General features: G+C 40.3%; 1 protein-coding gene across 2 annotated transcripts; it reads right to left on the bottom strand.

Annotated features, from left to right (window-relative positions):
• Positions 1-299: 299 nt before the first annotated feature.
• Positions 300-17,538, bottom strand: NDUFAF6 (NADH:ubiquinone oxidoreductase complex assembly factor 6; the record flags this gene model as incomplete). 2 transcript variants are annotated; one of them, XM_082285994.1, is made up of 9 exons in its annotated part: positions 300-442; positions 945-1,001; positions 4,963-5,064; positions 6,626-6,759; positions 9,281-9,383; positions 11,021-11,077; positions 13,084-13,206; positions 14,122-14,221; positions 17,369-17,538. In XM_082285994.1, 9 exons carry the CDS (start codon positions 17,536-17,538, stop codon positions 314-316), a joined length of 975 nt encoding a protein of 324 aa, XP_082142120.1. In that variant the 3' UTR covers positions 300-313. The 2 variants fall into 2 exon arrangements, with proteins under 2 accessions (XP_082142120.1, XP_082142121.1); XM_082285995.1 differs by having other exon boundaries at positions 14,118-14,221; positions 17,369-17,484.
• Between the last annotated feature and the right edge of the window lie 4,913 nt (positions 17,539-22,451).

Here is a 22,451-nt window from a genome sequence, read left to right as displayed (position 1 = left end):
GTATCCATTAGCACAGTGTTTGTCCAAGAATTCTGTCATATTGCTGTTATTACAGGAAAGACAAGAAAAGCAATCTCAGACAAGGACATATGACTTGGCAGACATATGAAAAAGAGATATCAGCCTAATATTCCAAGAAGAAACTTAACTACTGCCAGCAAGCTGACAGCTACAGTTCATGTGCATCTGCTGTTTCCCAGGAACTGCATTTTGCAGAAGTGTGAAGTCAGACACTTCACAATTTTAGCAAGTTAAGATATTAAAGAAAAAAACCTCAGCACTCTGAATCCATATTAAAAAAACCAAGCAAACTTTAATATGTTTTTTTCCAAGATCTAATATATAAATACAGTGGTAATAACGTACTCGTCTTTTGTAAGCTTGGATGAAATATATTGAAGTCCACTTTTCGCATGTTATATAAATAATCATCTAAAGCAACCTAGAAAAGAAAAAAAAAAGCTCAATCCAGATGGTGCACACAAATAATTAGGCATTAAGTTTAGAAAGCAATACATGAAACTGAATGGGAAACTGCAAAAAAGGCTGGACAGTTTGTGCTATTAAATGCTAGTGTAATCATCACATTTCAAGCATATAAAAAAGGCAACTTTTGTGAAGAGAAGTGTTATCTTTTAGTAGACCAATCAGCAAATTATGAAAATAGACAGGATTTGGGGGTCTTGCATCAGAACAGCAGTCTATGAATATACAGACATCTTGGTTGGAAAGATGTAGTTAAAAGAGAAGGATTACAAGTGTTGATCTAAACTGTAAGGTTCTACAGTCAGGCACACATTACGATTTTTATGATTTTCAGGTGTTACATCCTCCCAAAACAGACAGATGAAATAGTAGTTAACCATGCTTGATTTGATACTCTTCACAAATATATCAGCACAATAATAAGTCCATCACTTAAAGAGTGCATATATCACACCTACCGTACAGAAAAAAGCAGGATATGCCTTCACAGGAACTTTCTTACTAAAAGATCTAGCCTAAAAGTAAATGGGGTAAGGTGGGAGGGAAAAACAAAACACAAAAAAAAAGTACTTAGCAGAAGAATTTGCCATTTCAGATTAAACATCAAGTACTATATATAAGGCTTAGAGGCAACAAACTGTAAAACAAGCATTATCCCTTCTTATTTTGACATCTTGAAACTGTAATGTTTCATTCCATGAAAGCTGTGTACAAAAGTAGTTACACCAAAGTACGTAATACTGGGAGAGTCTTGCTAAAATACTTATATGATTTGACAGACTTCCAAGACCACATACATAAACCAAGGTGAATTAGCATTCCTTGTTCCAACAAAGTCCCAAGTACAATGTGGTTTAGTAAATACAGTTTAACCTTTTTTTTTTCCCAACAGATAAAAATGATGGAAGACCAGAAATGCATTTTTCTGAGTGCATCTTTTTGGTTCAATGTTGCCATCAGTCCCAGGAGCCCAGTTATAAAAGCTCTAGTTACATTTCTGAGACATCTAAATGATCTCAGTTCCCCAGTATCTACAATAAACATCTAAAGCGTGGCTGAATCAAATCTGCAATTTAAACTCATATTCAACTCAGTACATCTAACAGAGCTGAACAAGTCTTCCTGTAATGCCTGTCTATAAAAACAAAATTCCTCCTTGTTTTGCCTTTTCTTACAGGTTAAAACAAACTAACTCTCTATAAATACTGATAAGAATGTGTGAGTTTGTTAGCTTAGTTTTTCATGGACCCTTCCCGACAACTGAGAAAAAACAGCCTGAAACTTTAGAAGGAAAAAATTAACAATCTTTTCAGAAGACAATTTATTTTAAAACTTTGAGATATAATAACACGTGTGTGTGTATATGTATCTCTAAAATAGAAAAATGTTCTTCCCTGATCTAATGCTCTGCCCTACTATTATTAATTGCAAGATGAAAAAATAAAGTAGTCTTGTTTGACCTTCTTAACCCAGAATGGGTCACATGTCATGCAGAAAACATTTTATCTCCCTTGGTAAGCTGAGTCCATAATGATGTAGCACAACTGAGACAAATGCAAAAAGCCAAAAGGGAGACCCTTTTAAACAAGGGGAATCAGGGAAGGGGTGCTAAAGAGAAAGAGGGAGAATGTGTAAATGTATTTGTAGGCTTTCAAAGGGAACACTGTGGGACTGACAGAACATTTGTTATATGCTTTGATGCTGATAAAACACACAATTCCTAAGGAAAACTGCAATCTCCATTATCATATTTTGCCATCTGCTGGTCAGCAGTTGCAGTGTCAGAAGACCTGACCATACTCCAGAAACCTTCCTCCCAAGATTAAGGGCCACATACTACAACATGCTTTATGTAACATGGCTGAAACTCCATTCACCATTTCAGATTTATGTGTCTTTCGGCTGTGGAATGGGGGTGGTAACTGTTACCCTCATCCTCTAAAATATGTGCTTTGTTTAACAAATGCTGAGATGGCTGAAACCTCTCTGCAGTTTTAAACTTTACCTACCCTGTAATCCCAACTAAAACAAAGGATAAATGGCTGGAAAGACCCTCAGGCAAAACAAAATGGTGATTTTATGCAGCAGAACAAATGCATTTAAAGGTACCAGCCCATTAGATTCACCTAAAGTCCTGAAATACTCCACAAGCACTGCCAGCAAAAGCCCATTTTGTCCATTAGGGCAGAAAGTAGCCTTGTCCTTGCATTAACAAAGACCATCTGATTATGAAGGAGGCCAACACCCTGTTACTGCTGCCAGTTATGGCCAGTTCAAGTGGTTTGAACACTATAGAGTTCCTGCACTTTCAACCATTCACTGATGATGGAGACTAGAAGCAAATATTCAGAGAGGAATTTTTTTTAAATTTTAATTAAGATGATATAACCCATCCATTAAAAAACATACACGGGGGGAGAAAAAGGAAGGAGCGCCAGGATCAACATTCAGTTGAATAAAATGCTAATGCTGTCCTAATCTGGTTTCCTTGTGTTTATACTTTTCTATTTAGTCTCCAGTTACATGATCACATTGCGTATTTCCCACTGCCCTCCCAGTGCTTAACACGGGCAGGGCTCTAAGAATGAAGTGGGAAGGAAGGAGGCCTGTTCTATTCAGAAGTTGGTAGACTCATGTTGGGAGCCAGGGGACCAATGCACTGTGAATTACTGAATTATCTGGAAGGTTCTGAAGAACCAAATTCTCTTCCTGCGTCTGTCCCAAAGTTTCCATACAATACCAGCAACCAAATTTTAAGTATGTGGACCATAAATACACACTACTCATTTTCCATGCCTCCCATCCCTGATACGACGCATTACAGGTCATGCACTTGGCATTTTTCTAAGCCAAAATTGCAACTAAAGTCAATGGGTTTTAACACTGTGCATTATGGGTTGAAGGGTGGAGAATAAAAAAAAATGAAAAAACCAAAATATTTCAGCTTGAACAAAGATAATTGACAGTTTTGATGTTGTACTTTTGTCTCTGTTCCCTGCTTGTAAATGGAATAAAGTTTTCTTGGGCATGTGACCACAAAAACTGAGACATCAGGTTAAACAACATGAATAGGAATGCCTTAAATGCAAATTATAATTAGTGTATGAAAAATAAAGCCAAAGGATACACAGAATGGTTTGGGTTGGAAGGGATCATCTGGTTCCAACCCTCCTGCCATGGACAGGGACACTTCCCACTAGACCAAGTTGCTCAAAGCCCCATCCAACCTGCTCTTGGACACTTCCAAGGATGGGGCAACCACAGCTTCTCTGGGCAACCTGTTCCAGTGCCTCACCACCCTCACAGTAAAGAATTTCTTCCTAATATCTAATCTAAACCTGCTGTCTTTCAATTTAAAGCCATTATCCCTTGTTCTAAACGCCCTTGTAAAAAGTCCCTCTATGGCTTTCTTGTAGGCCCCCTTTAGGTACTGGAGGGCTGTTATAACACATAGACATTACTAACATGAAATAAAAACATTGATCAGCTAAGTAGGCAGTGACTGAACAAACCAGGAATGCCACATTTGACCTTCAGAAAAAAGATGAAGGGCTCTTCTATTTCTATTGCCTAAGATACTGTGATCACATTTAATGCTGTAATTGAGAATTACATTAATGGTGCAAATGCAGAGATAAATCTGGCATTTCTTTGCTCTGAAGTGGTATCTTTGCAGACCACCTTGATTGGAAGCACTGGGTGCAATACTCACAGTATACACATACATGTACTTGTAAGAAACTCTTTGCAGTGCTTTGTTTTCCAGATAGAGGCAGACAAAGCATCACCAATAAAACATTCTCGTGCTTTTGTACTACGCACTAGCAAGTGTCTCAGAATGCAGCTAGAATAAAAGCATGAAAGAAAATACAGAGTAGGACTCTGCAGTTCTTCAGGGCCCATCATCCACTGTTCCAACCAAACAGACTTTCCTAATTGACTTGGCTGTGTGCCAGGAAAGAAATAAACAGAAAACACCTTTCTCAACATAGCTTTGGGCATGGCTGGTCATGTTAGGGAATGAATCCCCCCTCCCCCACACACTAACCAGCAGTTAAAGGCAACAAGCTCTGTCTTCCTGGCAGCCATTCCACATACATGCTGCCATGTGAAATACCATATGCAGATGTGCTTTCTATGGTGGTGATCCCATGCTGGTACATAGCTGCATTTATAAAAGCCTGCTTAAAAGTTTCTCTTCCAGTAATAATTCTTCTAGGCTGCATTTATATATACGTAATTGGACCTGGCTGTGAGTAAACTGTCTCCTGTACATAAAGACAATACTCATACAGAAGTAGTTGTAATATTTGAATGTTTTGTGTGGTGGGATTTTTTTAATGTAAACTCTCAAAATAATAAAAGGCAAAATATTTGAAATTAAGTATGCAGCTTTAAGTCTTCTAACAACAAATGCTTTGTGAAGACTAGCATCAGTTATGCTTATTTAGATAAATGAAAGAAAAGGAATCTCACATGTTCTAGATGAATATGGGCCTGGCTGGCGATGTCATAAATTACGTCTCTCACATTTTTCTCTTGCTTGCCTCTTATGAAATCCTCTTGTGAAACTCCATGCTAGACATAGGAAGGAAAATCAAAATAAAAAAAGAGAAAATACCCTCTATAAATATCAAGTTTCCTTTTTTGCTTCTCAAGAAGCCATCCCAGCAACAAAGCTAAGGACTAAAGACTAAAACTGCCTAAATGTTCTATCATTGCTCTCTCCTCTTTTAATCCCTTTCTTTTGGTCAGTCACTTGGAAAAAAAATCAAGAGAACAAAGAGAACAGTTGGTACAGACTCTCTGCATGAGTTTGTTTCCTAAAATTTTGTGGTCAGTAAGATAACAAAGTCAGATTTTAAAGTTGGGGGTATTTAGATCAGTTTAGATACCCTATTTTTAAAACCCTAATCCAAGAATCGATATTGAGCAGAAGGAAGCCAGTAACAGCTAACACAGAAGCCATGCTGGCTTTTGAACCTTGGGATTGGTGTGCACATCCCAGGCTTGCAAAAACCAACCAACCAACCCCCAACCACAAAACATCAAACAAACCCATCTCCAAAAACCAACCAACCAACCAACCCCAGAACCACTGGAAAACAACCCTTCCAAACCCCCAAAAAGCCAACTCTGAACTTATTCTTTGACTATAGTGACCAATGTTAAGACAGAATATGGCATATTCAGAATTGCACCAGTTGCCCACTCCTCTCAACAACACTCAGGCATATGAGAGCTGTATGAAGGTGGGCAGAAAGGCTTCACAGGAGGTACAGACTCAGGAGAACTCCGCAGTTCTTGCCAGCAGCTGAAATGCTTACAAGATTATCTGCACAGAAGGGATACAAGCTGTTTTTACAGTTTCATTGCAGAACACCTTCCATGGCAAGGAATTACTGAATTTTCAGGCTATGTTTGAAAAGCTGAAAACTTGGAAGGCCTCCCATAACATGCAGTCCCAGAAGCGCTGAAAGGAGAGAGCAATTCCCTTCTGCAGACTTATAAACCTGACCTATATCAGTACCTACATTTTTTGCAGCTACTTACACTACTAAACTTCCAATCCAAACTTTTAATTGTATTGAAATTATATTCAGAAAATACTAACACAACCGCCTCAGGCATCATCATAATTGCATAAATTTTGGTTATGTTGAAAAAGAACAGCATTAACATTTACAAATAAAGACTGGAAATGAAGGAGTAACAGCTGACATACCTACAGATCAACCCATGGAACATTAATGAAAAATTCTGAGCTTTAATCCCATTTTAGCTAAACTGCAAGATCTGCTAAATTCCAATGCAAATTTGGTGTGCAGTTTAAATTGGAGGACTATACCATCTTCTACAGAAATGTATGGAATATAGGCCTATGACTGTCAAATATGGAACAAAAAAACTCCCACAAACCACCAGCACATTATGAAAACATAATAAAGAGAAGCACAAGAAGATTGTTCGGAAGTAAAATTTCTCACAGTGCTTCCTTTATGGTGATAGGAAAAGGAAAAAAAAACCAAAAAAACCCACACCCAACCCCAAAACACAAAACCCCATGCCCCATTCCGTACACACATTTTTATACATTAATGGAAAAATTCCATTTTTAATAAAAATTTGCTTCTCTTACCAACATACAAATGTCCATGGGAAGAAAGACCTTTCGTCTTGTACAGTGATACGGAGTTGCTCTTAAACAGGTAACTATGCCTTGTGCTTTCCCAATGTGACTGGCTGCATGGTCAGCATGGATGTCCCTCACACCTAAAATTGCAGAAACAGTATATTAAGAAACATGCAGTCAGGCCTTTTGAGGGCTATGCTCTTCTCTGGTGTGTATCACAGTCATACTTTAGGAAAGCTACGTGCATTGGTCCACAATAGAACTGTCCAAGTGCATAAACTGCCTTGAAATCTCATCTCAGAGGTGCAAAACAGCAAGAAAATTCATTCATTTCCACATTCAGGAGCAAGATACCTCTTGTTGCAGTATCTGCAAAGGGTAGACTTAGCAGAGCAGCACCTATTTAGACATAACACACTGGTACACAAGCTCATTTTCATTGGCATATCCTCTCCCAGGATAGCAGTATTCCAAGAACTGCTTTTCCTGCCAGAAAAAGTCATTCAAGTATGAGATTCCTTACAAGCATTAATGCTTGCAGTGTGGTTTCATGATTAGCTGCAGCTGATCCCTCCGTGTAGTGAAGGCAAAGAGAATGATCCTATGCTTCACCCCCCAAACCCATATTTCTGCCCCCTCCCCTGTGCTGTCAGGAGCAATGAGGCAAAGTGAATCAGATCACCAAAACAATGGAAAAGTAATGTAAGTTACTGCACAGTCAGTCACACAACTGTGAGAATGGAAAGGGGGAGATGAGTGGGACAGAGCAGCACCACTGCTCTTCATGGCAAGACCATCCAAGTTTGGCTCAGACTGATTACAAAGCTAACCCAGGATAAAATGAAAATTTAAATTAAAATTTATAAAAACTCTAACAGAAGCAGCATCCTACAAAGAAAGAAATGAGGATAGAGGAATTACAGATCACTGTAATTGATCAGAAACTGACATCTGGAAATGATAATGGGGGTACCAGAATCACTGCAGAAGCCTGTCTAGGTCTTCAGTGAGTCCCAGAAGCCTCTGTGAAAGAGTGACTATACCCAGACTACAGGGACTGATTTTGGCAATGGCAGCAGAAAACAAAGTGTGACTTGGTTGAATCAATGGATATTATTTACCAACTACTTAGGCAATTATTTAGAGAGCACAATTATTAATATTTTTAAATGACAGGAGCTGAGAGGAAGTACCAGAACGCTGGACGACACAATTACCAGTAAACATGAGCTTGATGAAAGGAATAAGATGAAATCAGCAAGAATAAGACAGCACTAGTACTGGGAGAGAGACACACTAACTGGTCAGGAATAAGGAGTCTAAAAAGCACAAGAGATTTCGCAAACACAACCTGAATGAAACCAGGTCCACCTAGTCTAGAAAACCCTGCTAATGGGCAACCCCAAGAAAGGGGCTGTGTTTGATTACTTTCTCCATTTGTGGAAAAAAAATCACAGAAGTTAACTGTTTAATATGCAGTGAAGGAGACTTTTGCTTAGGTATTTTGTTACATTTGTATATTTAAGAGAAGCTAAACATGACAATAGAACACTTAATATATCCAGAGTCTCCACACAGATTTTAAAAAAAAATTTTATCTGATTTGTACGAGGAGTGAATGATCCAAGCATGACTGAACTTATTCAGGATTTCTTAGAATGGAAGACACTGGTATTTGTCATACTCCTACATTTCTTCAAATCAGAGGTTCAGAAAGACACTTGCAACATTTCACTGATTTCCTACTGAGGAAGCAAACATCAGATGCTAAGAAGCAAGTTCCTCAGTTCTTCCAAAGAATGTGCTCACCATCTCTGGTTTTTTACTTCTCTTTTTTCTATTTTTTTGAACTCTTTTAACATCAGTATTTGCCTTTCATCAGACTACTCTGATAAGCAAGAGGAAAATATTGCTACTACAATACTAAACGCTACTAAATAATAATAATAATATATATTCTTCACCTTTTTTTTTTTTTACATCAGCACTCATACAGGGAGTACTTCCAGAATGAAACAGACACCTAAATGAAAACTATCCTTTTCTTCAGCACAAATGAACAGTTCTTTCCCAGTCTATGATTCTTACATTAGACATGACACAGATTGTAGCTCTTGATCACAAGGATCATCTTTGTTACGTTTTTTCTAGCTATTCATTTAGTGATAGTTAACATATTTCCAGGAAGAGGAGAGGATTCAGACCCAAATTTACATCACCAAGGGAAGTTTATACTTTGGGAAGTTGGCTGTTTCAAGATAATCAGTGTCTCTCACTGATTATAGAGCAACAGCTGCAGGATACCTATGGTACTTTGTATTCTAACAAGTAGGACAATCCAAATACAGTGAAGAGCTGAATTTACCTCGCTCTACAAGAGGAGCAAGAACAGAGAAAACAAAGCAACAAAGAACAGCAGGAAACTGCACTTCAATGAGCTTTGCACTGAGCAGCTTCCAAGGCTTCCACAGTTCTAGGACAGCTGCAGTACGATTCCACATTTATGGTTCATCATTCAAAAGGTATCTGAAGTACTACCTAGGACAACTTTTACTGAAATTAAACTCCAGTGGAAAAAGAAAGGGCTTTTTGAAATATCAGTAAACATTGTACCTGCACTAATAAGTCATCAGCAAAATCTACAAAGGGGAACACACCTACCCAGCATTTCCAAGGTGAGGTACAAGAGAGCACTCTGAGTGTTCTCGGCGTATGTTTCGAGCTCCTGGATGTTACGGTACGCCCTATCATCCAAATTCTTCTCCTGTAACATGAACACGGAACTTCAGTAGAACACAAACCTAACGCCTGCTCATACAGGCTTATTACTACAGTCACGTCAACCGAGCGCACTACCAGGAACAAAAGAAGAGCAAAACTGAGAGACAGAGAGAGTATAAACTCAGACAGAAGCAGTCATTAAAGCTTACAGCAAGTCTAACAAATAGCTATGCTCAACTGCAGCCAAGTCTGCTTATAGGAGGAAATACAACTTTTTGCAATAATATGAAATCAGAATTCTCCATAAAAAAAAGAGACAGCCAAAACAAAACGTCATACGGTATCCTTACACCATAGGATTGTCAAATTTAATATTTAATTTGCATCTGAAGCAGAGAGAAATTTAGATAAATAGGAACGTATTTTTTAAAAAGATAAAATAGATCTATGAAATGCACACAAATTTCTAAGTCACGTGCAAACCACAGATTCATAGAATCATAGAGTGGTTTGGGTTGGAAGGGACTTCAAAGATCATCTAGTTCCAAATTCCCTGCCATGGACATGGAAACCTTCTACTAGACCAGGTTGCTTAGAGGCCCATCCAAACTCTGAACACCTCATAGAGAGCCCACAACCTCTCTAGGCAACCTGTTCCAGTGCCTCACAACCCTCACAGTAAACATTTTTTTTCTCAGATCGAATCTAAACCTACCCTTCTTCACCTCAAGGCCACTCCCCCTTGTCCTATCACTACATGTCCTTGTCAAAAATCCCACTCCAGCTCTTGTAAGCCCCTTCTAGGTAACGGGGGGTGCTCTAAGGTCTCCCCAGAGCCTTCTCTTCTCCAGGATCAACAGCCCCAAACCACTCAGCCTGTCTTCACAGGAGAAATGTTCCAGCTCTCTGAAAAACTTAGTGGTGCTAATAAATAATACACCCAAAATAATAAAATACACCCAAAAATGTAACATCCTCCAGCATTCTTCCTGTCCTAGCGGCTTCTGTGGTAGAAACATACCACTCTTAAGACTAAAAACCAGTCTTAACATTAAGAAACTCTGAAGTCTTTCATGGCAATGACCCTCTGCAAGTAACTGACAATCAATCTGCTCAGTCTATAGCTTCATGAGACACTAACTTTAGAAACAAAATTAGCTTAGGATATTCCTGCACTCTGCTATTCATTCTTGTCATTGTGTCAGAGTTCATAGCAACATCACTGTACCAGTGATATTCTTAATCTTGATTTTTCCCCAGAAAAAAAAGGTGGCTATTTTAAACTTCATGTCATTTGAATGCTCCAATTTACACCACTGCTCAGAAAAAATTCTACAGCCATGATTAGGAGTATCATGAAAGCGTGGCAGAAGGGTTCAGTTAGGACATTTAGTTTTTGAGGTTTTATATCCACGTGAACTCACAAACTACATCAATTTAAGACAAAAATAAACTAAGGATTCTATTAGCCATTTTGGCAGAAAGAACAGAAACTATGAAGAGTAGCATCAAGAGAGAATAAAAAGAAATATAGCAGTATCATTTTTGAAGAGAAATACTACTGTCTGGAAAAGATGAATCACATAAGCTTTTGTTTTACACACGAACACATAAAAAAAAGGAAAAGAAAACCAAATTATGACTAAAGCCAGAATCAGACTCTGAAGGATAAATACTTACCCTTTCATCTATGATCTTCATCAACCACATTTTCGTCAAGTTATGTCTCTTGACAGCCTGAAAAGTATCAAATAAAATCTCCATGTTAATGTATATAAAGTCATGGCAGTACTACATTCTGAAGGCTGAAATACATTTTAGACATTTATTACAAGAATTGTATTCAGTGGGTTAAATTAAAGTGGCACGTCATTGGAAAATTAGAATCTTCTTCAAACACAAAAGTTTTCAACTGGCATTTACTGCAAGTTGCTGCACACAAAAAAATGACATACCAGACATCAAACCAGCTAACTAAAAGCATTTCTTTAAAAATATTTTTTGAAACTAATTTATTCTTGTAATCATATGTTCCCACAAAATATTTGCAGATAAATGTGTTCACTTTCCAAAAAGAACAGAGTTTCCTCCAGAGTCCAGGAATAAAAATATTTCCCCTGTAAATTTTCAAGAAAATGTCAGTACAACATACTAATACATACTGTAAAGACAGAATGCTAATAAAGCAATATAATTAATATTATGGGTTTGTTTAAAAAAATATCTCCCAGCATATTACATTCATGCATTCTTCTTTTGGTTCTTATCTTGTACTTGACTTCCTTCCTGTGCCACTTTATTCTATCAACTTACCTTCAATCCTCTTAATTACACCCTTTGAGTTTTTCAGAACACACTGTCAGAAAGGTTACAATCACACATATAAACATCTATAAACAAAACTTACAGAGCAAATTTCTCACAATTTAGCCTTTATAGCTCACTTTCAACAACTCTTTGCATCCATCATATTAGTAAATGTTTTTTCAAGGTTTGACAAGACCAGATCTTGTTGATTCAATAAATTCTGCTTGAGACAGTACTTGGTACATGAAAAGGCAAATTTTAAGTTACAACTACAAATGTCGGTTTTGAGTGTCACTTGTTCACCTTGAGTATCATTTTGTAAATGAAATCCTTGAAACACTAATGGGTCAAGACTTAAAAGGACCAAACTCAATTAATTATGCTAAATTACCCAATTTGTACATTACATCCATTTTGAGTTACCTTCATTCTAATACATGGGTCCTCATTTCTCCCAAGTTTTAAAAATTGGCTTCTTCCACAGAAATGAATGGAGAATTAGGCCTCACTTTTCAAATGTTCAAAATGGACAGAAAAGTAAGATCAAACATCATACAGTTGCTGTGTAAGTTTATATTAAAGTTACCAAGAGCTGAGCTATTAAAAAATTAGAAATACTATTAAAGGCTATTTATCTACTTCACTAGTGTATTAAGATTTGGAGTCCAAATGCAAGTATTCTGGGATATACAAAACTTCAGGAACACATTTAATATCATGAACTAAATTTATTCTGGAAAATCACATTGTCCTCATATAAACTCAACAGCCACAGAAGACTAAACATAGAATATGCTGTGGAAAGACATGCTAATTCTATTATTGTGAGTTCAGGTGTCTTTCCAAATCCTTCTTTCTAAGAACTGCAATGACATTCTTGGGCATTTGTGAAGTCATGGGCTTCAAGTAGGTCACTCTTGGGGTATTTGCTGAAATATGGAAATAAAATTCCATCTTGACTGCAAAGATCACCAACTCACATTGAACTGTTAGTTCTCTGCAGTGCTCAGAGCTATCAGAGCTCCTGGAAATACTTTCTGATTTATTTCTGATCATCTTATTTTGCAAGCAATTCTGTTTGGATTGTATTAAATTGGTATTCCTTCATAGGAATCATACATGAGGTGAAGTATCACCAAAAACAATTCTTCTTCCTCTTCAAAATCAATTTTCTGGTTTGTGAGAAAGGAGTACAACTGGCAGTCTTAACTGCTGGAAAGGGTTGCAATTGGTATCCCAGTATCTGAATAACTTATATATGCTGTACTGGTTTGGGCTGGGAAAGAGTTCATTTTTTTCACAGTACTTTTAGGGGCCTGTGTTCTGGATTTGTGCTGGAAACAGTGTCATTGGTTAGAACAGACAAAACCCTGACATTATTTCCCACAGTAGTATTAAATTTAAGCCAATTTTAGGACAAGAAAAGTATGTTTTACCCTCCACAATTCTGTAGCAACAGGCTGATGTGGTGGGTTATCGCTGTATATGTCTTCCACAGCATCCCTCCAGAACTGCATCCGCATTAAACCTGTCGTCTTCTGAGTTATGGAGTCTTTAATCTGGAAAGAATACATCTGGAGTGAAATTCAGTGTCTTTAGGACACCTGGTCTATCTATGCTGAAAAGACAGACACAGGACATAGTCAAGCTCAGCAGGGAAAGAGCTCAGTTCTGTATTGACATTTATTCCTCACAAAGCTTAAGAACACTACATAGAGTAAAACTGAAATCTTCACCACAACCTGATTTTAAAACCCATAAAGATTAAGTGCCAGACAACCCTCACCTTAGCTTTCTTCCCAGGAGGAAAAAAAGCCGTGGTGACAGCAGTGAGGGAGGGCACACCAGGGGTTGCCAGAAGCACAGCCTACAGTCAGGGGTTTTGCCTCGTCAGCTCACTTCCTCGATCACTCCTTTCCGGCAAGTGTTGCCAACTTTCCCGATTGCACTGACAATTTCTGGCCACCCAGCAAAGGGGAGAGACTGCAACCACTCCTCTCTCACAACTCTCTTAACAGCAAACTTCCCTCCTGGCAGCCTTTTCATCACCTCGCTTCTGCCAACAAAGACTTGGTCCTGATTGTATCATCCCATTTTTTGACAGACTTTCTACAGTTAGGATTTAGCTGCACTCTACCCATTCACTGCATGTGAAGCCAGGATTTAGATGCAATCATAACAGTATCAAGAATCACTGCCTGTTTGTTAGAACTCAATTTTTAAATGCACGCCGAATTAGAAAGTCAGATAAACTATACACATAAACAAAGTAATAGGGGCAGGCTGGCTACTTTCCACGGGCCATTCAAAAGTGGAGGTTTGTACTGCACTATTTATTCATTGCCCTTGACACTATAAAAGTTAATCTTGGCAAAACAGCACCTACTACAGAAAGAGTACCTACAAGTGTAATTTAGATAATCAAAATTGTTATTTTGAATTTCCAGAGTTCACAAATATATTTTAATACCTGCCTGAGCCAGTTCCACATTGAAGGCTCTCAAGGCAAAAGCAGAGGTTCGAGATTCTGCAGGCAACAGCAGAGAACACAGAAACCCTTCATAGTCACGCTTCCTAGAAAAGAATCAAAATGCACATTTGTTATTTATAGCTCAAAGTCAATTGGTGTGCTATTCCTTAGCACTGAACTCCTGAAAGAGTAGGGGTAAGTAATAGCTCAAAACTCTGACTTTGCAGAAGTAGCAGCTTTTAAGCTTGTTTTAAAATAAGACCAAGTCCAAGAGAGAAGGGAGGCTGTCTGAACTCTCAGTGCACCTCTGAAATCCAGATCTCAAGGCATGAAGCAAGGCTGTGGCAGAACTGCAAAAAGAATCCAGATTGTCCAATTTGCAGATTTCTGTTCCAAACATGACACCACGTTTCTTTAAAAGATTGTGCTTTGGAGCTTGGCAGAAGAGTGCTTGCTTAACCATTAAGTTTTTGTTTACTGGCAACTATACTCAAAGCATAAAACCTCCAGGAGTTGGCAGTTTCGCTGCAGGTAACTTGCCTTCATTTGGCCACGTGGATGTGCCACGAAATTAAAAACAGTGCTCAGAATCATAAACTACAAAATCACTTCAGCTAACAAAAACACCTGACCATCTCTGAAAAGCTGAACTGCTTGTTTTGAACATTTTGTGTACTTTCTGATAAGCCTGAAACCCGATTCTTCCTTAGAACAAGACGAACTCCCAAGTTTGGCCTGGAGAGTGAAGAAGCAGGTTGTCAAGGAAAACACGTGTACTTATTTCCATTAAGTTTACTGTTCTTGCATGTACTCGTATTTCTTTTGAGGATGATCTTTAAATAGCAAAGCCAAACTAAACCCAAGGGTTATTAGGATTGCTACTTTTAGCATCAAACAAAAAGGAAGTAAAGTTTAACAGAGGTGCTTAACCCTACAATACACAGCAGCTGAAAGCTACCAATGCTTCTTTTCCACAACTGTTGTCAAACTATTTTAGAGCTTGATGCAAATCCAGAAATATCAATGAAAATAATTACATTTTTGAGTTTTAGTATGCTTTAAAGGACACCTTCATATTACAGAACAGATGCGTTAAACCTCCCTCAGTTAAGACACTCTCTGAAAAGCATTTATCAGCCCAAAACCTAGGGTTTTTTTCAAGATTAACTGTAGAAATATCCAGTATTGCCCACCCGAGACAGAGCTGCAAGGTTTACAGCCACATTTTCCCAGTTCCAGTCTGTCGGTGTTGTTCGCACAACACAGAACCACCTCTACTTTCAGAAAGGAAACGAAGAAATGCGTTACACAAAGTACACAGCAACACAATAGAGAAAATTGTCTTCCCTCCGGTAGTGGCATTGACATGGTGGGTTTTTGGTTGGTTTTTTTCGTTCAATTATTCCAAGCTTAAAAATTTAGTGCAGCAAATCCATTAAGCCTCAGTAAAATAAAATTGATATTGCTATAGATCATGTTCCACCCCAACCCTCTTCATGTATTAGTGTAAGGAATGAAGGAGGGAATGACCTTAAGTCATGTATTGAGTGTTTTTCATATTTTTCAAATAAGCATAAGCTTACATATGAACCCAAAGACAGAAGAAAAATTAGTAATGGCCATTACTGGACTTTCCATATAATGAATTTATAATAAAGCTATCAATCCACAAACTTGTCTTTGAGACAGTGAGAGACATAAAACATACCTATAAGGGAAACATATTTTTAGTCAAATAGCTTGTAGTTAATTTAGGCATTTAACACAAAAAGGAAGATGCAAGAGAAGGGATATCTTCTATACTGCAAAAACAAATACACATTATTAAAGCATAACTCAGTTGTACATCTAATGTGCTGGAGACTCAAATTCAGAACTAGGGAGTTGCTGACGCTTGCATAGCCCCAAGTGTTTTATTTCTGTTTGAATAATAATTCCTTCGACTTATTTTTAATAGTTTATTATTTCCATGCAATATATAAGCTACTGGGAACAGCAGCTTCAATTAAATTATGCCAAAAGCATAACTACCTTTCATTTTACTATTTTGAATGCTTGTTTATTTTTCTAATTTGTCCTTTTATCATTTAATAAAAACACATATAAAAAAAGTTTTAATTCAACCATGTCATTGGAACCTAACTATTCTGTTCACAGTTGCTTGTTACTGGAAACATTTTACCTGCAGATGTTAACTTTACCTGTACACACAGCCTCTGGTCTCCTGAGTATCAGGTAAACAAATCCTGGGTAGAATAACTAGGAAAAGAAAGCTGGATTCTGAAAATCATGAAAAATGCAACATGGCTGTGCATTCTGGTGCATCTGTATAGGTCAGCTGCTTGGTACTGCACAAAACATTTAAGATCGTCCCATTCCTTTCCCTTAGTTTTCCTACCTCAGACATTACTGCAGACCACACACACCTTTCTTTCAAAGCACCAGTTTGGAGAAAATAATCCTTTTCCACTCTTTCTATACACACATGGAACCCTTCTCCCAGCTTTTGCCAACCATCTGGAACAATTTCCGAAGGGAAATTACCTAGGTCTTTACTAAGAGACTTGTTTAACATCTTACTTTACAAAGAACTGTACTCCTGGCAACTACGAAGCACCAAAGGGGCCCTACAGATTGTTTACGGCCCAGAATCCAGGAAGGAAAAGTGGCCTGACCTGGAAGTGTCTGAGCTGCACTCCTGCTCCTCTCGGAGCATTTTAGATTCGACCAGAAAAAAGCATGTTTTGGAAACATAGTCTTCCTCCTGGGTTCAGGGTAGAGATGGTACTGAGCTGCTCCAGCTGTCAGAGGGGGAGGGTACTGCCGTGGGAGGCTGCCCAGGAAGGTCGCGGACTCTCCCTCTCTGGAGACATTCAACACCCACCTGGACACGTTCCTGTGTAACCTGCTCTAGGTGACCCTGCCTGGGCGGGGGGGATGGACTGGATGATCTCCAGAGGTCCCTTCCAACACAAACTAATCTGTGATTCTGTGTGCAGGTCGAATCATCCACGCAGCCTAAAATATGCGCCTGGTTTCCATGCTCCCGACATAGCGTGGTCCCGCCGGCCCATCGGCGCCGCCCACACGGGTTATTTTCAGGGCCAGGAGAGCCCGAGGGCATCCTGGGCAATCCCAGCCATCCTTTCCAGGAGCCCGTCAGCGTTCCCGTCAGGTGGGAAGCGCTGCCGAGCCTTCCCGGGCCGGACTCGCCGCCCCCGCACCTGCAGCCCCCCGCGGCGGGCACTCACCGCACCAGCTCGGCGCAGTACTGCACCGCTCCTCCGGCCGCCGGGCCGCCCCAGCCCGCCGGGCCGCCCCAGCCCGCCGCCGCCGCCCGCCCGCCGAGCGCCGACGGCCGCACCAGGCCGCAGCCGATCCGGCCGCGCCGCAGCGCTGCCCGCGCCATGCTGCCCGCCATGGCCGCGGCTCCGCCCCGCGCACGGGGCGCCGGCAGGGGGCGCCCGCGGCCGGGCCGCTGTGGAGGCGCGCGGTGCTTTGTGCGCTGCGAGCGGCGGCAGCGGCTCCCGGGGGGAACGCCTCGCTCCGCTCCTCGGGAAACCAGACACCGTGGCTGGAAAGCGGCCCGGCGGAAAAGGACCTCGGGGTGCTGGTCAGCCGTGGCTGGAAAGCGGCCTGGCGGAAAAGGACCTCGGGGTGCTGGTCAGCCGCTGCCTGAACATGAGCCAGCGTATGGCCTGGTGGCCAAGAAGGCCAATGGCATGCTGGGCTGTATCAGCAGTAGTGTTGCCAGCGGGACCAGCGTAGTGAGAGTACTCAGCGCTGTTGAGGCCACGCCTCAAGTGCTCTGTCCGGTTCTGGGCCCCTCACTACACAAAGACATTGAGGTGCTGGAGCGTGTCCAGAGGAGGGCAGTGGAGCTGGTGAAGGGTCTGGAGCACAAGCCTTATGAGGAGCAGCTGGGAGCACTGAAGGTGTTTAGCCCGGAGAAAATGAAGCTCAGGGGGGACTTTAATGCTCTACACAAGTGCCTAAGAGGAGGTTGTAACTAGGTGGGGGTTGGCCTCCCAGGTAACAAGTGACACACATGAGGAAATCAGCATAAGCTGTGACAGAGGAGATTTAGGTTGGACATTAGGAAGAGTTTCTTCACAGAACGAGTGATTAGACATTGGAATGGGATGCCCACAGAGGTGGTAGAGTCAATGTCCATGGAGGTATTTAAGGAAAGACTGGACGTGGTACTGTACCATGGTACATGGTGTTTGGTTAGATTGGGCTTGATGATCTCAGAGGTCTTTTCCAACCTAATTGATTCTGTGATTAACTTTTTAAACCTGGTGCCCAAAAAACTCAAGGAAACTGAATTGTAAAAGCCTCCCTGTTTTGGGCAGTGTGGCATAGGAGTGGCTGTGGGACTGGGAAAAGCCTCAGGCTGGTGTGCTGTGTGAGGGAGAAAGGCAGAGCAGTTCTGCCCAGGCAGCAAAACTGGCCCCAGGACTCCACCCTTGGGTGAAATGTGGTGTTTAAGGTTTGCAGTAGAAGCCCTGTTTCCTCCTCTTAGCTGGCAGAGGGGTTCCTCACTGTACAGGCTGACTGGACTTTATATCTAAAGACAGAATAGCTCTGTTAGCCATGGACAGAACTATTGTGCTTCCTCAAAATTTGGCCTATATGAGGATAGGCCAGCAGATTCATACAAAAATGCCAGCATGCCTAAAAGCAGTTTCATCTTAAAATGACACCAGCCCAACCTATTAGTAACTAGCCCAATCTAGCTCTTGCTAAAAGAGGCACAACAGCAGTCTGGCTCTTCTTTCTGTCCCCAGCTGTGCCATCCTCCTCCTTGGTGCCAACTTTGAGCTTCTTTTTATAGTACAGGGAGTTAAACCAGCAAAAACCCATCCACTGCTCACTTTTGGTTTTCCTGAGTTCCTTTCCTGCCGGTTTGGTGCCTTGAATTAGTTCACTACATGGTCAGCTGAGCAAGGGGCTGTGGGCTGGGGAGAGAGTGGGGTCTCCTGGGTTGTGGGCAGTAATACATACGTTCATTAGCTTAGCTGCAAAGTGAAGCCGTGCAGCAAATATGGGGAGAGTTTTGAGTGGGCAGTGATATTCAAGGGACAAGGCATTTATTTGGAAACGAGAGCAAGCCTTTATTTTGTGCCACAGAGACAAGGAGGAGAAAGAGGTTAGGGATCACACTTAAACATTATTTATTTTATTGTGTAGTGGCCCTTGTGGGTTTACTCTGAGCCTTTCTTCTTCCCTTTTCCTCATCTCTAAAGTTCTCTTTGTCTTGAAACTCTGAACCTTGTTTTAAACCCTTGCTGTGCCTTGAGCAGGATTTATTGTTTGTCAGGGCACCCAAAGAAGGTCATTTAGCTTTGGGTGGAGGCTGAAACTGCTGTTGTTTAAGTTTTCAGGGAGAACCCCTAGATAAACGAATCCAGCTCTTTCAGTTGCTGCCAATTCCTGGCAGAAGGGTTACATAAACATACTCTAAACCTCAAGGGTATTATAAATAAATCTTATAAAATATTAACTTTTTTTAGTCTCTGAACAAAAGGGGTGCTAAACTGATTTAAACTCATAGTAAGAAAAGAATAAACCAGTTTATATAAAATATCCTGACCTTGTTCTCATTGTACTGATATTTGTTTCTTATTGTTCTGTACCTTTACTGTTCTTATTAAAGTACTTCTGTTTACTTTAAACAAATATTTCAAGTGTCGTGTGTAGTTAATTGAAAAGCTTCTTCAAGACTATAGATTCTAGTAAGTTAGCTTTTTGTGCCATCAGCTCAGTGAGAGTAATGATTTGGCTTAATGTTTTAGTGAGTCTTTAATACTGTATGTGAAAATTGAAGCTTTGTAAGAGTCATCCACAAACTTTTTTTTCATTATCTCACTGTGTTAAAAAGCATGTTTCATCACCTTTTTCAATACATCTCTCAGAAGCTGAGTGGTGACCACCTCTCTGATGTGTACTTCTTACTGAATATTTTGTCCCCCTGACTCCTCAGACAAAACTGAAATCCTTGGGCAGCAGTGCTAGTGACAGCAACAGCTGGTTTAGGCAGAGATAGTTCAGTTACTACTTTTATCTGGCACTTCTGGAAAAAAAAACAAGTTCTGTGCCAAGGAAATACTGATCAGTTATAGCCAACCTTTGTTATAAGAACATCCGGATATTATTTGTCAACAGAGGAATAAGCAAAGGAGCCCCTCAGCTGTCCCATTGGCCGAACAGAGGCTGAAGTTTGGGAAGTCTACATGTACTCATGCTTGTACCACAAGAGTCTTCATGCAGAGGAGAACAGAGCAGGGGAGAGAGAGACCTGCTGCAGAATATCCAGTGGCTGGAGGTTGGGGTGCTAACAGGGACATGGGGGACAGTCACTGGGATTCCTCATCTCTAGCGACAGGAGCAGAAATATGAACAGTGATCTGACAGGTCTGTTCTCTACACTCACATGGCCAAGGATATATTCTACCTCTCCCACTTTCCTTTTCTGAATAATCCTGGGTTCATTCCAATAGCAGAGTTAAGGAAAAATCTGTGTGTACTAACAGTAGTATTTCCCGTTGAGTTCCATGCCACAGTGAACAGGCATATGCAGTTATTTTTACCTGAACTACTAAAAGTATTCAACCAAAAATCTTTGTTTAAAGGAGAACACTAAGAAAATTAGTTTAATGGCAGTCATTTCAGTCCTGGCCAAAGAATAATACATTAATGCATGTGCTAATAAACACTGGGCCACTTTACAACACATTTTTCCCATTTTTTCATGCTTTAAACATCTCAGACTTTACAAAGTATATTAAAAGCTGCTATGAAGGGGTCCCAAAGGACATTGCAGTTAAGGGGTTTATCTTTGTTTGCTGCAGCATTTTTAATATTTGGTATGTTTCTCTGTAGATAAATTGCTGGTAAGCTTTTGTTTATTTCTTGTTACTATTGTGCTCTTTCACTGCCCAGTTTCAAGCACAAATGAGGTTGTACAAGGTGGTATGCTAAAAAAAGTGGGGGACAAAGGTCACGGTGATTTATGGAGTGTGAGAACCACTGCAAGCTTCCTTGGCTTTGTGCTGGGGACTGGGCTGGAGCAACTGTCCTGCAGCAGGGAAGGAAACAGCAATTTTTCCTTATCCACTGGCACCTTTGGCAACCATGGGCGTACGCCACTGCACTCAATAGGAATTGCTGCTCATCTGATATTCTCAAGCCTCCTGTGGTTTTACCTGGGATTCAGGTTTACTCCCATGAAATGAATGGATCTATCACCACACTTTACATACACCATCAAGTAAAGGCCAGATATTACTGACTGCCAATTATTTCTGATTCAGACTGCATGCAGACTTAGAGTGAAACAGTGTCATGCAACTTTTTGATACCTATCTTTTGTTAGGATAGTCTCATCTCTTTTCAGACAGCAGATTAAAAATAGGACTTCTACAGAGAATAGTTCAGAATAAGGAATGGCTTCAGCTAATCAACTTAGTCCCTCTCCTTGCTGTAGGTTACAGACTATTTCTGATCAGGAACCTCTCCACAGCTGTGCCACATTCTTTGAACAAATACACGGATACAGAACTTGGGGCCAAGTTTTCAAGTGTTCAGTGCATCATAACTGCCTAGCTTCCACTTTGGGATCAAAATAAGACCTTCAGAATTAAGAAGCCTTTGCTATTAATCTAACAAGTTCCTTCAAAAATCCTGCTCTCCTGTGGGACAATGTACTCTCCTCAGAATTTTGTCTCTAGTTTTTCAACACCCATCCTAAAACTTCCATACTGCTATGAGAAGAGATGACTTAATTGGCCACCCGTGCACAGGAGTGCAAGCCCACACAAACACAGTTTGGTTCCATGTTGTTGCCTGGTGTGACACACTTACAGTATCCAATGCAAATACAGTGAGTATTTGAATGAAGTTCACAAAGTGTGTGCTTTTAAGATAAAGTAAAGCCAAGTCCTTCTGCTGCTGCTTTGGATGCAAATGTATTTGTAATGAACTCCTGGTTTTGTCTGTATGCCTTATCTTGCACCTGTTATCATCCTTGTTGTAAAAAGCTTAGGGGTAAGCTTGCCAAATGATATGCCCCATCTGTGCTACCTGGATAAACAGTGTTAGCAAGAAACATGCAAACTGAAAAGCCACAAGTTCTTGACAGACAGGTACCAGCACTTTCTCTCTGGCTAGCAAGGACAGGGTCTTTGTGTTCTTTCAACAGGTTGCCAACCTTTTCTTTGAAATCTTGTGAAGTCGTTGGGAGGGAGATGAGAGAGAGAAAGAGAGGAAGCTGAGGGTGTGCAAACTTGTTTGGGGCATGCAGATGAAGTAAACTGCAAATATAACAAGGAT

The sequence above is a fragment of the Coloeus monedula genome (genome assembly GCF_965178545.1).
Source record: "Coloeus monedula genome assembly, chromosome: 1".
NCBI classification, from domain to species: domain Eukaryota; kingdom Metazoa; phylum Chordata; class Aves; order Passeriformes; family Corvidae; genus Coloeus; species Coloeus monedula.
Note: the sequence above shows the minus strand (reverse complement) of the source record. Positions and strands in the feature narration are given on the sequence as shown.